The sequence below is a fragment of the Monopterus albus genome, unplaced genomic scaffold (assembly GCF_001952655.1).
Source record: "Monopterus albus unplaced genomic scaffold, M_albus_1.0 scaffold147.1, whole genome shotgun sequence".
NCBI lineage: Eukaryota > Metazoa > Chordata > Actinopteri > Synbranchiformes > Synbranchidae > Monopterus > Monopterus albus.
Window position 1 is genome coordinate 728995 of NW_018128027.1, and position 13641 is coordinate 742635.

A 13641-nucleotide genomic window follows, 5' to 3' on the forward strand; every position below is an offset into this window, starting at 1 on the left:
AAAGGTCCCAGGTGGGCCCCGACCTCGGAACCTTCTCGCTGTGAGGCAACTGCGCTAACCACTGCGCCACCGTGCTGCCCCACCTTTGAAATATTTATCTTTATTTTGAAAGGCCACCCACTGAACAGTGCACCTTGAGATCAAGATCAGGGTGCCAGAGAGAGACACACACACACACACACACACAGACACACATCTGGTCTAGTTCACATATCAGCAAGCAAGTGCAGGCAGGGGTTGATCTTCTCATACCAAATGGCCAATAGGATCACAAACTATTGAAGGTTGCACCCCTGTCCAGGGCAGAGCAGCCTAAGAAGATAAATGTTTGTAAAAATTTAATTCAGGATTCAGAAGCCAGTTTTCCTGCGGGAGCTCTGTCTCTCTGAATCAAGCGCTGTAAGACCTACCTGTGATCAGACTTTCAGTAAACTTTCTGTTGATTTTAAACAGTCCTCTCCTGTCTTCACTTCTTGTGCTTCCAACAAAAGAATTGAGTTAATTTCTAACAGTCCTATTGGACTATTTTCACATCTTAATAAGTTCAGCATACCTTCAGCTAGAAAAGCCATTCTGGTATCAAAATGTTCAGCTCTTCAAAGCCATTCAAACTTTATTGCATCTCATTCTTCACATTATTCAACAAAGAACTTCAGCCATTTCTTCTCAACTGTTTCAACAAAGAACTTCAGCCATTTCTTCTCATCTTTCAGGTGTTTCAGCAATTGATTTCAGGCATTTTCAGGGCAATCTTTCAGCTTTTATTAGCATCCACACGCATTTTCGACAGGAAATGCATTTATGTAAATTATTGTGTCCTAATCCCGACAATAACTGAAAGTGAAATGTCTCCACTAATCGTTTTTTGCTATTTATTTTAATTAAATGAACGGGGCACTACTAGTCTATATTTTCTTAGGCTTTGACTCTATCATGTATTTTGATGGATGTCTCAGTGTTGAGCATTTCCTCATGCTTATCTGAACCCCTTGTCCCTCTTCAAGGATGCAGTTAGTGCAAGATATCCTTTTGCCTTTATTGCAGTTTGCCATCTCGATGATAACCACAACTTTCTTAATATAAAACATACACATGGGATATAATAATCCATGTGCACTTCAACACTTGCATAACATTTTTAACAAGCCAGGAAGTCCCTCCAAGCTGCTTCAGTCAAATACATCTAGTCATGCATAGCATTCCTCAGTGGAAAGGCTGCACAGCCTGGAAGATCAGTAAAACTGTAATTTAATTCAACTGCTTCCCTTAATATTTCTAGGAACCTATTAAGCTTACCGAAGCCTTCAAAAGATGGCTTAAATACAAAGAGTGCTCTGATGTTCCTTTGTATTGTCTGGTGTCATGCATGTCCAGTTCATTTAGCCAGCAAATGGGAGCATGTAGGGGTAATACGTGTACACAAAAGATTCCGCTGGTAATTTGTTTAGCAAAAACCAGGGTGGCCTGGCTGACAACACTTGTGTGGGACACTGCCACACACAGACATCAGATTCTTGATATGTGTCACTTTCTCCTTCCCAAACCACACCTGCTTTTACTGTGAATGACATCACAGGGAAAACTGTGTGATTTGAGGAAAGGAATGTTGGCAAATTTGCTGTATTTGCATCTAGAAGCTCTAAGAGTATGTTATCGTCTTATCAACCCTCTTGTCATGAAGATATTTTTCAGTGGAGAAATGCTAGGAATCACTAAGGGTGTTTTTGCATCAGCCATAATCGAGCCGAGCCAAGCGGGGCTGAGCTCAGCCTCCAACAGAGCTGGTTCATCAAGACGTGATCGGCTGAAATGTTGTGACGAGGCAATGTCTTTACACATTCTCAGTTCACTTTTTATCTGTTATTTGATTGCAGAAAGATTTGAAAATGGGGTCTCTAACTTGGTCTTCTGATGAAGGTTTAAAATAATGCCTAGAACAGAGGGCTCCATGTTGCAAGGTGGTAATACCACACCAACACCAGTTTTGTGCTGCTTCTCAGCAGCTCATGCCACCCCCACATGATCAGAATGTAGAAGATAAAGAATGCCTTTTAAAGTACACTAGTGGAAACACAACCACACTGATTCGGGAGCAGCTCAGCACAGCTCCTCTGTGGACGCTTCGGCTTGGAAGGGCTGACCCCGTGCTGATTGGAGAAATACTATAATTGTTCAAGTACCTCTGACAAGGCAGTAACTTTGTCAGTAGTGACTGTTGGAAATGTCTTCTGTTCACCATGACTAAGTTTGGTCTATCAGAGTACCCAGTGGTTGAGCAGAGGAGAATACCATTCATTCTTAGAAAGGACATTATGGCATCACTGACCACCCACTACCCCACCAGTGAGCCACTTAGCAGCATAGTTCAGCAACAGCTGGAATTGAAAGGCCCCTGCTCTTCTGCAGGTGTATGTGTGAAATTACTTACATACTACACACTTGTTTAGCAGCTGGGAGCGTGTATCATATACATTTGGAGCCAGAACTAACCTGAGAACATCCTGATAAATAGAAAGCATCTAACTGTAGATCACACAGCCATCCTCTGTTCAGATCCTTATGTTGCTACCAGGCTCTGTGAATTGAGCTATAGATGAGGACTCTGTGGAGCACATTCCTAGCAGTTTTGAGATGAATAGAGTCAGGGGGTCACTGGCAATCATGGCTTCAGACAGTGTCTCCACCCTTTGAAGTCAGTGCAATGACTGGTACTCTGATGGTCAAGAATATTTTGGTTTCCTGTGGTCATTTATTATAATCTCACTGAGTTGCCCTGTTCATATTAAAATGCTTTCAGAGCAGCCAGTCAACAAACGCTCTTTAGAGCAGCCTCTTAACCACACACAATACAGAGTGTTCTTCTGGTGACAATCTGGGCTCTCAAAGCTTTGGTGTGGCTCACTGGGTGGGTAGAGACCAGTTAGGAGTGACACCCATGAGTGTGGCTGCGTCTGTTTGCAACTGGACACCACATTTGAAATATTATGCAGCCCTAGTTTTTCATTTTGTCCTGTAATTTTCAAGCCAGGAGGGCCTTGCCTCTTAGTGAGAGCAGGATATGTCTCCAAGTTAAAGTCAGTATAAAAAGAAGCATATTATTGTAATGTAAAAATATGCTGCTCTTTTATTGTTTTACCAGGGGTGCAGTGCAGTAATATGGTACTGTGTGTGGTGCATCATAATGGTTACACTGCATACTGTAATGCAGGGGTGTCAAACTCAATCGCACAGGGGGCCAAAACTCAAAACACACTTTAGGTCGCAGGGTGAACAGGATAAACATTTATTGAACAAACTAAAACTAAACGTTTAACATAAATATGAATCAAAACAGACAGGATACAATATTATTCCAAAATAAATAAACTTGAACTTAAAATCACCAACCATATTTCTTCGAAGCCTTACATTTGCAAAAACACGCGCTTTTTGTCTGGACACCAGACGTCTCACACTTTCATCATGCAGCTCTTCAGAAACTCTCCCTCGGTAAATGTCCGGGCTGATTTTCTCCTCTGTCCCAATAAAACTTGCTTTCACAGCAGCTTCACTGTGTGATTTCACTTTGGTGAAAACGTCTGCTGTGATGTCAGATTCCTCTTCAACTCCTCTACCTTCTGTAGCTTCTGCTCTGCATTCACGTGCTGTAATGTGATGGATGACACTATGCACCATGGTAGCTTAGTACTGACCACATTCAGAAACATGACATCAGTGCTTGTAGGTTAGCTCAGCGGTACAGCTGTGTGGGTCTGATTATTGAAGTGTATTCCCTATAATCCACATCCATTAGGCCTGTAATTATAACTTATCACTCATGGCGAATGCCAGACTCATCTTTTGGTTTTGTGGTTAGGGTTTATTATTTGAGGGGAAGTTATATTACATCAAAGCAGGGATTGGGTGGTTGCGTCACCACTCTGCCATGCATGAGAAGATGTTTACTGCTACGGTACTGAAATGAGATGTAATTATGAGGATGATTTGTGATTTATGATATTTGTGTCTGTGAATATGCTTCCAGTGCATCCATTGCTGATCTGATCAGCAGCCTCAACTTAACAGGCGACAGTGTTCTCACTTTTGAAAGTCAGCTATCTTTTGCCTATTTGCAAATGTCCCCCACCTCTTTTGAGGTCATGGTGGGTGATGAAGTGTGGTGTAGTCAAGGCTGTTTGGCCCAGACACTGTTATGCTGTCAGGGTTGTGTGGCTGATCCTGTATGATCCATAGAGCATTTGAGTTGATTTATGGAACAGGCTGCACTACCTGGCACAGTAGACAGCCAGTGTTTACATTATGTCATTGCCATGTTGTTCATAATACAAAGTACCAACAGCAGTGAATTGTTAAAGCTGATTAGCTCAGTTGTTTACAATGTGTTGTTAGTAATGCCAAGGATGGGGGTTTGATTTCTCCATGGGCCACAAATCTTCTATAACCAATGGTCTGCAATGCCTATAAGAATCTGAATACAGCTCAAGCAGTATGTAATGATCTAATAGTTAAACAAGCTTTGCTTATTGTTACACATTAGCTACACAAGTTCTTTACAGCAGTGCTATAATTTTTCAGTTTTTTACTGCCAGTTATAAAGAGACTAGAATGAGGTACCTTGTACCTTTTTCCTTTTCATTATGCCACAGTGCACTGGCATGTCCTCCCCTGAACCTCCCTGCAAATGCATAATAGCACTTTGTTAAGCTTGTCAGTCCCCTATATGTAGGCCTGGGATCTGCTGTTTTTGGTCAACGCCTGATTACTGGCAGGAGGAGAAGATTGTGACACACTGCTCAATAAAACAGGCAGCAAGAGAACTGCACAGCCAAAGACAGTCACAGAGGACTACCAGTCTCTTTCACTCACAACAACACCCTCTCCTCCAGGCTTTTGTTTATGTTTGTGGAATGCCACTTGTCATTAAGCATGCTCCAGAAAACTCTACAGAATAATGCAAACCCAGTACCAGACCAATTTATTAGTTTAGTTTAGTTTGTGTGTGTGTGTGTGTGTGTAGAATAGCCTTGGCAAGACAGTTAATTTTTGACACATCATTGGTTGCCACAGCCAGAAAAATGAGTTTCATACAGATGAGAAAAAATATCAAAACCTTGGAAACTGAGGTGGAATTACAAGAAATCTGTGATTTAAAAAGTATCTTCCTTCCAGTTATCATATGCTGTCTTTGTCTACGAGTTCCGTCGTTCCTTACTTTCTTCTATTTAGATGACATGTCATTTGTGCATTACTATGAATTTAAAGAAATATCATGTTGCTGAAAAAGAGCCACCATTCTCTCTCAGTGCATCCTTGATTTAAAAGGTTTATATAATAGAAGAAGAGAATACTTTAAAAAAAAAAAAAAACTTGTTTAATTTAGTACATACAGTGGTATAATTTTGAAATGGAGAAATCGCAAAGGTCCTTGTAATTGACATTTAAAGTGCAGTTCTCTTGACAATGTATTTCTTTATGACTGAACATAGTATAGGTGGCAACCTATTCTGCACACTATGGACTATGTTGACAGTATCAATGGTACATACATATTGTCAGCATGTTCTTTTGGTCCTTACCATTGTCTGCTCTTTAACATAGGTTATTAGGAATACACAGGTGAGCAAATTGTCTGCATTACTCCAGGAGGCCAGATGGCTGTTTTCCTGTCTGCAGAACACAGCTCAGCCTTCCCAGCGTGTAATGACATGCTCAGCTGAGTCTGTCATTAACTGTATGGCTGATTTTAACTCTCTGATGTGTTCAGCCCTGTCCTTGATCACTGCGCTCAGATTAGACTGAACCTTTTTATGAAACACTGAGCATATTAGTTGAGCAATTTCAAGCAAATTATAAGGAATGTTTTCTTGCCATATCTGTGAGGGTCCATAAACTACATGTACACTCCTGCTTTCTATTGTTGCACAGTGTAAATGTGTCACAGATGGGTTACTGACAAATGTAGGGAGTGCTTTTGTTGGGCGAAAGGTGCATTTAGTTTTCTCCAAGAAGCAAGTACAAAAGACAAAACTCCCAGCATTTGCAGACTGGTTTTAAAGCAGAAGTGGCTTATGTGTTCTGTGTGTCTAAATCAAGAGGGGCACACCTGAAAATTTGATTCCTTTACCCTTCATTCCTTCCTTTCCTTCTGTCCTAGACTCTGAATGATGCATTTCAAGTGAGAAATGAGTCACCCTAGAAGCTCCTGTCAGAGCTGGGATATTACAAGTTCTCACTCCAAAATGTACAAGTCTATTTACAGCTACCTTTGTCATGTAACTTCCTGTTTCATACAGTACATCATAGGCTGTCCCTTCTTTATCTTAAAGAAGTTCTTATATGTAACATTGTAGCCGCCCCCATTCATCTCTTGTCTCTTGTCCAGGCTATTTCTCCTCAGGCTACATAAACTATACCTGTCACTGTTAGCATTAGCATTATCTGTCAAGCACACTGTATTGAGCTGGCACTGACCCTGTGTGTTCACATCCACGGTTCTGGCTTTGTGCCCTGTGAATTGGGTGGAGGACAGAGAAGCAAAGGATTTCACATTATTTGTAGACAAAACCAGCTTTGAGACGCACAATGAGTTATCTTTTGTTTGCTACAATACTGTGGTGTACATTAGCCAGATGTAGACTATTGTGGCTTGCACTGAACTACAGATATTATATGGATAGAATATGGGGCATATATACCACAGCAAGTGCAGCTTTATGCTACAGCATGATGTCATGACAGTGTCATCTGTTCTTGTGGATACTGGCAAGGTGAAGAATTCTAGGGGAGGGCAATGACAGAAACTGTCACATCTGCATACAAATTGTACAGCAGCAAATAAAGGCTGTGCTGCTGAGGAATGCTATGTTTCTCATGCCCATGCAGGTCCAAAGGTCTTTCTTGCCTCAGCATGCTTCATGACGTTGGCCAAAATGTGTTGCTATTAAAATGTCACATTGACCTCTGCACCCTGAGTGCTTATACTAAATACTTATTGTTATGCTCTTTTTGTACTAATGTAAAGAGTCAGGTCTGCTAGAATATTGCAACCCAAGGGATCCTTAAGACATCATAATGTTCTTGGGTCTTGGTTTACATAAAATCTTTGATAATCAAGCATTTTTCTTGGGCTTTAACACAACACCTAGATACAGCAGTTGTCTTTAGCTTTGTTTTCTTGTTTAATTAAAGTATTCAAAGTTAATAGGGCTGCAGATGATGATTATTTTCACTACTGACTTAAGCATAAATGTGTTCAATATAATTTCCCACATTCCAAGTTAATGTCTTTATATATCTTGTTTTTTTTTTGGCCAGTAGCACATTTGAGAAGCTGGAACCAGCAAATATTTTGTATTGCAGGAAATTACAAAAAACAAAAATTCATTATCAAACTACAATTAATTTTCTATAATTGATGATTAGAAATGTAACTACTTGTGACTTGTGTGAAACCATGTTTTATTAATTTCTAGTAAATTTTCTAGTGTAGATAGACCACAGCTGAGCAAACTAATAGAGGGCTGGATGTTTTCTATGGACTCACTTTAAAATAATTAGCACTAGGGATGGGGATTTACAGCTAAAATACTATTTGATATTCACTGGGAACTATTCGACACTTATTCAGAAAAGAAGAATGCTGATCAGTGGACTGTACCCCATGTTCTGCTGGATGCCCCACCTTCAAATGGCTGTGCATAGTTGTTGTCGAATTATGATATGCTAAATTAACCTGGCAGAGTTTGCACTGCACCTCATTTTTGTTTATTTTCTTGAAGACGTTCCACACAAACCTTTTGATGGCTGTAGTCACTGCATGTTTCTACTGTTTGTATTTGGTGCTGTAGTAAAATGATATACTGACTGCATTATCACATTATTTCCAGGCACTGATAAAAGCAAGATAAAACAGTGGCTCTTTGTTTTTGAAAGACAAAACCATAGTCACATGAAATATTTGATTTTTTTTTTTTATGTAATGACAGTTTGGATATTGGAAAATCGTTTCCCATCTCTAATTAGCACCTGAAGCTACAGAAACTCCTCATTACTCTTCTTTTCTCAATGGCTACTCCACAGGGTTTGGCCTGTTCATTATTATGGTGGCCAAGTCCATTTATACCCATGACATGACTCACACCCACAGTTAGCGTATGAGAATGCTGTGTACACTTCAGCACACAGTAGTGTCAGCAGGCCCCAGGAGGACAATAAAAGCTTCTTTTGTTTTCATTCATTTATTTGTTTGTTAGAATTAGCTTTGGTTCCGATTCTGATGTTGACACAAAAAGATTCTAGACCGTGACCACGACACAGCCATACTCCTCTGCTGACGAAATACTGCAGTGATTAAGTAACATGAAATAACAACTGTGGTTAGGTTTTCAGATACAGAGTGGCCTAACTTGTTTAGTATGGAAACATTCTTGTTAAATTAATTTGAAAATTGTGTGTATCAGCCTACCTATGTTACCATTTCATGATGTTTGTCTTTTGCCTTTAGGAATGTGTGTCAGCATAGTTGATCCCCTGCGTGCTTCTGTCTGAAGAGTTTGAGCAGGAGAAGAGCAGCAACCATGGACATAGAAGACTTTCCTCCCCCACCTCCTGAAAGTAAAGTCAGCAAAGCTTTGCCACTCACACATGCATGAACTTGAGAGACAGGATTTCCTATATTTGGCAGCACAGGTTGGTTAGCCCAGTTGGTTGGAGTGTGGTGCGAATAACACTGAGGTTGTGGGTCCGGTCCTTGTATGTGCCATAGTTTTTGAGTTTGTTCTTTAACAGCCCTTTTCATTTAATAGCACCTCACTTACCACTACCTAAAGCAAAACAAAGCAGTGAAATGGGTATACATAAAAGTACATACAAATATTTAGTCTTAAGTGTTTATGTCATGATTCAACTTATTAGTTGCAGCCCTGACACAAAATTTTAATTTGAGTTCACAGCTGAGTTTCAAAACATCAGCAGAGAACTGATAGATGATTTTGAGATGCTGTTGGGCTAAACCCCAAACAGTTATGAGTTTGGTTGTCTGTCAGTCATCTTGTGCTGGGATCACTTCCTGGAAGGCTGCTGAAGCAGGACAGTAGGAGTAAACAACACAGATTCCTCTGCTCTGCTCCTCTGCTGCTGTGGAGTGTGGGCAGAGAAACGAGGGAGTAAAGGAGGGTGAAATGTTCTGTGCTGCTGTGAATACCAGACAATGTGCCTCAGTGTTAGTCTGAATACTGCTGCAACTGCAGACACACACATATTCAGACGCAAATACACACACACAGCCTCCGGGGATAGACACAGGCCAGAGAAATGCTTCGTCTGCAACTGGCCAGTCACTTGCTTTGTTGCCAGGGCAATGCTGAACTGGATCGTGACTCATTGTTGACTCATCTGAGCAGACCTTTATGTAGCAGAGTGGGGATAGGCCCCCAGAACAGAATGAATATTGTCATTCTGAATTAATAATAAACATCTCAGATAGGCCATGATTGTGTCAGTGTGTGTATTTCTCCACAATCTTCTAATCAGAATCAGCTTTGTTGGCCAAGTATGTTGAACACACAAGGAATTTGACTCCAGAACAGTGGCTCCCCATGTGCTTTCATAAGGCAACAATAAAAAATTTACGTGTACTCAAAATAGGGATAGAAAAGAAAAAAGGAAAATAGGAAGAGACACAATTTATGTGAAAAATGAGCTTTCACATAGATATATACAGTGGTTATATAAAAGCTATTGCCCTGAGGGCTGTTGTCCTGTTATATGGACATGGATTAACTGTTCATGAGAGTGAAACTGTTATTGTTAGAGATGCCCCGGTCGATCAGTTTTCTGTGTGATCGGCCTTGACCGGTGATTGACCGATCACTCTGAGATTTCAGATTCTGGGCACAACAGTCCAGACCTGAGCTTCAAAACTGCTCTTCTAAAAACCAATGGGTGGCATCAAGGTGTATTTGTCCATCTTTTATGTATAGTCAATGAGTGGCACAGACCGAATGTGTACCACATAAAGCATGTAGCATCTCGCATGCACCTTGAGTGAAGCTCATGCTCATTTCTGTACCCGGTACATGTTCACTGGCGCCTTGGAAGCACTTGATGTACAAACAGCACACAGAGGAGCCTACAGAAGGGAAGGGAAAACAACGTCCGAATAGTACATGATGTGGGAATTACTGGCTACACATCAGATGTGTGTATGTGTTTACAGTGTATCCGCCCCATGGTAAAACAGCAAATACAAACTGCACACACTTAAAAAAACTGTGTGCTCAGTAGTAACAGACATTTTTTGTTTTCTATTATCTGTTGCCCGTTTATATTTAACTTTAATACAGTGTTTTATTTTTATTATAATTGATTTTTTTGTTAAAGAAAGCTTACAAAAAATCTGTGTATCCTGTCAATTACAGTTCTTAGAAAGAAAATTGGAATCTGCCAAAATCAGAATTGGCAGGTTAGACTTAAAAAAAAATCTGAAATTGGAATCGGCCAAGAAAATTGCAATTGGTGTATCTCTAGTTCTTGTGTCTGGTTATTTTGGCGTACAGTGACCTGTAGTGCCGCCCAGAGGGGAGGAGTTTGAACAGTTTGTATCCAGGATGTGAGGGGTCTGGAGAAATCTTTTCTGCCCCCCTATTTACCTGTGAGGTGTACAGGATGTGCAGAGAACAGGCTTAGCGACTTCTCTGTAGAGCTGGATCAGCAACTCCTGGGGCAGGTTGAAATTCCTGAGCTGTCCTTCTTGGTGATGGTGCTGATGTTGTATGTCCACTTTAGGTCCTGGGAGATAGTAGAGCCTAGGAACTGTGTTCTATTTAATACAGCCTGTGTAATATTAATGTAAATGTGAATGAGACTGAATTAATTCATGACAAATAAAGAAATGAAAAGTAGGCTTATATGGCTCTAGGTTGGTATAGGCTGATGGAAAAAATGACAGGACAGTTCCTTGAATTTGGCATTTTAAATAATTAGCTAAAATTAAAATTGAGCATTAGAAGGTTAAACTTTGTTTTATCATTGCAAGCACAATCTTTATGTATTCCACATAGCTAATGTAATTAATGTGATTATCATGTCAGCTACAGATTTTGGTGTCTGCAATATAAGCTATGACAGTACTTCCACCATTTTTATAAAATGCCCTATAAATAAATTCATCAAACCTCTAACAACAATATGAACAGCAGTCTTCATAATGACTATCACATTTTACAGATTATCTGTAAAACAATGCATTGGTTTCTGATCAGAGTGACTGCTGACAGAACAAATAAGGCACCAGGTGTAATCAAGCCTGGCTGTTAGCCTGGTCTGGCAGGCTTGCTGCAAAGAATAAATCTCCATGGTAACTTATGTGCCAGTGCTTTTGTGAAATCGAATTATGGCTAAATTCATCCAGGATAACTGGAAAATCCGGCTCAATCCACTATCTAGGTTTTGGAAAATAGCTGTCTGGTTGTTGTGACTGCACCACAGGGCCAGCTGTCCCACTGCCTGTCTGTGTGCAGACTTGTCACCATCTCGTATGAGACCAGTGACTGCTGTGTCACCTGTGAACTTCAGGAGTTTAACAGAGGGGTCCCCTGAGGTGCAGTTGTTGTCGGAGGGGGAGAAGAGCAGCAGGGACAGCACACATCACTTGGGGGTGCCTATGCTGACTGACCAGGTGCTGGATGTTGTTTTCCCTAGCCTCACTTGCTGCTTCCTGTCTGGCACAAAGCTGGTGATCCACTGACAGGCATGGGCCGGCACAGTGATCTGATGGGTTCTAATTTACAAGGATAGAAAGATTAGAGCAATCCTTCAAAAATAAGACAGTTTTGTTCCAATGTCAGGACTTAAGAAGGAATGGAGTTCATAAGTATGGGAAGATCCTCATATGTGGAACAATTGTGTTCATGTGTTCTCACAATGTAAGGTCAACGCCTAGCACAGTCTCTATAATTAGGCTGCAGGCATGCATACACACACATAGCTAGCTATCAGTGGCCTCATCCACCCATAGCTGCAGGTCATCTGGTGAAATCCAGTCAAATCAAGTCCCACTCTCTTCTTGCACAGACAAGTGTTTCGCATTGACACCACAAAGAGGAGAGCTGGGTGCATAAGAGGGCAAGTATTGCTTATAATATACATTCCACAGTCCTGGTGTAGTACAGATGACTAGCTAGCAGTGCCTTATCTCTGTATCCCACAGCATTCATTATTGCACAGATGGAAAAAAAGAGATAGCATCTGTGTTTCCAGGTTTGCTCTTTGCACCTCTCTTGAACATGGCTGCAGATGGACATGTGGTCACAATGTTGATCTGGGACGTTAGTTAAAGGCTGTTGCCTCACTCATGGCTATAGGGTGGAATAGCTACCTATCAAAGCCTGAGGGAATCATACTGGTGATTTAGAGTAGACACTGCTGTGAGTGACCTCAGAGTAATTGATTTTTGCTACAGGCAGTTTTTTTGAGTTCATATTTACTTAGTTACTATCAGTGGACCTCTCAGGCCTGGAGGCATAACACAGCAAGAGTGAGCATAATTTATATTGTGTGTAAAGAAAAACCTTATCAGCTAGCCTTTAAAGGACTCCGTAAATGCCTGGGTAGACTGGATGGGGTAGAAATATGCTGAAAATGAAGCATTAGAATATTGATATATGCCAAAAGTAAAAGTAGTAGCCTTGATGTTATTGGAAAAAGTTGAGCAGGATTTACTCACCTATTCAGTTGCAGTAAAGAAACAGCAGGGGAAAATGCCAAAACCCAGGATCAAACCAGGGATCTTCAGATTTTCAGTCTAACACTCACCTAACTGTCAGCATCTGACCCTCATACCTTTGAATGTTCCCTTTTCCGTGAATGATATGAGTGCAGGACTTTGGACTGTAAGCTAATACAGTCAAGCTGTGACTACTGGTGAAAGTGATCCCAAAGAATTTTTGGCATGCTTCTGAGATAGGACATCACCCTCAGATGTTAAGGAAACCTCCCTATAGGAAAATCAGCAACACTTTAGAAACACTGGAAGGATGAATAGTGAGAGTAGGAGTCCCTTCAATAGGGGTTATGCGGAACATCACGTGACCAAACCGGAAAACGGATCAGCGCACTTCCCGCAGAACGCGGGTGACACAACAGTAGTAATGCGAAACACGTTCTTTGAGCTCGTTTTATTTGATTAGTTCATAGATAAAAAACAAAAATGTCTTTTTCAAGACACATACCAGAAGTGGGATCATCCAAACAGTGATTTCTGCTGCGTAGCTCAATGCGCGATGTCAGGGAGGTTCAATTCAGCCATAAGCTTTCACCATTTCCCTAAGGATGAAACCTTAAGAAAAACATGGATCCGTAATGTACAACGTGATACTCTTGTAATTAAGAGGACGACAACAGTATGTAGTAGACACTTCGTCTCCACAGATGTAATTCAAGGTGGATGACGGCGTTTGAAAGAAGGAGCCATTCCAGTGTTGTTTGCCTGGAATGACTACTCTCTGTCTGCAAGTAGACCAAGCGTGTGGGAGAGAACGCAACGGCCGGAGGAAATTGAGGAGGAACAGATGGACGTCGGATTTCTGCTTCAGTGTCATGACCATGCTAGACCAGAACCATCAGCCTTGGACATGGCATGTG

General features: G+C 41.0%; 1 protein-coding gene across 6 annotated transcripts in view; it reads left to right on the plus strand.

Annotated features, from left to right (window-relative positions):
- The window catches only part of arhgef10 (Rho guanine nucleotide exchange factor (GEF) 10), a 64769-nt gene that overhangs the window by 1958 nt on the left and 49170 nt on the right, over positions 1–13641 (plus strand). For 5 of the 6 annotated variants that reach the window (XM_020614483.1, XM_020614484.1, XM_020614486.1 and 2 more), the window contains exon 2: positions 8504–8613. In XM_020614483.1, the coding sequence (XP_020470139.1) occupies positions 8577–8613 (37 nt within the window). In that variant the 5' untranslated portion in view covers positions 8504–8576. Of the gene's footprint in view, positions 1–8503; positions 8614–8655; positions 8689–13641 lie in introns of those variants that run through there. The other variant, XM_020614487.1, reaches the window with a different exon arrangement.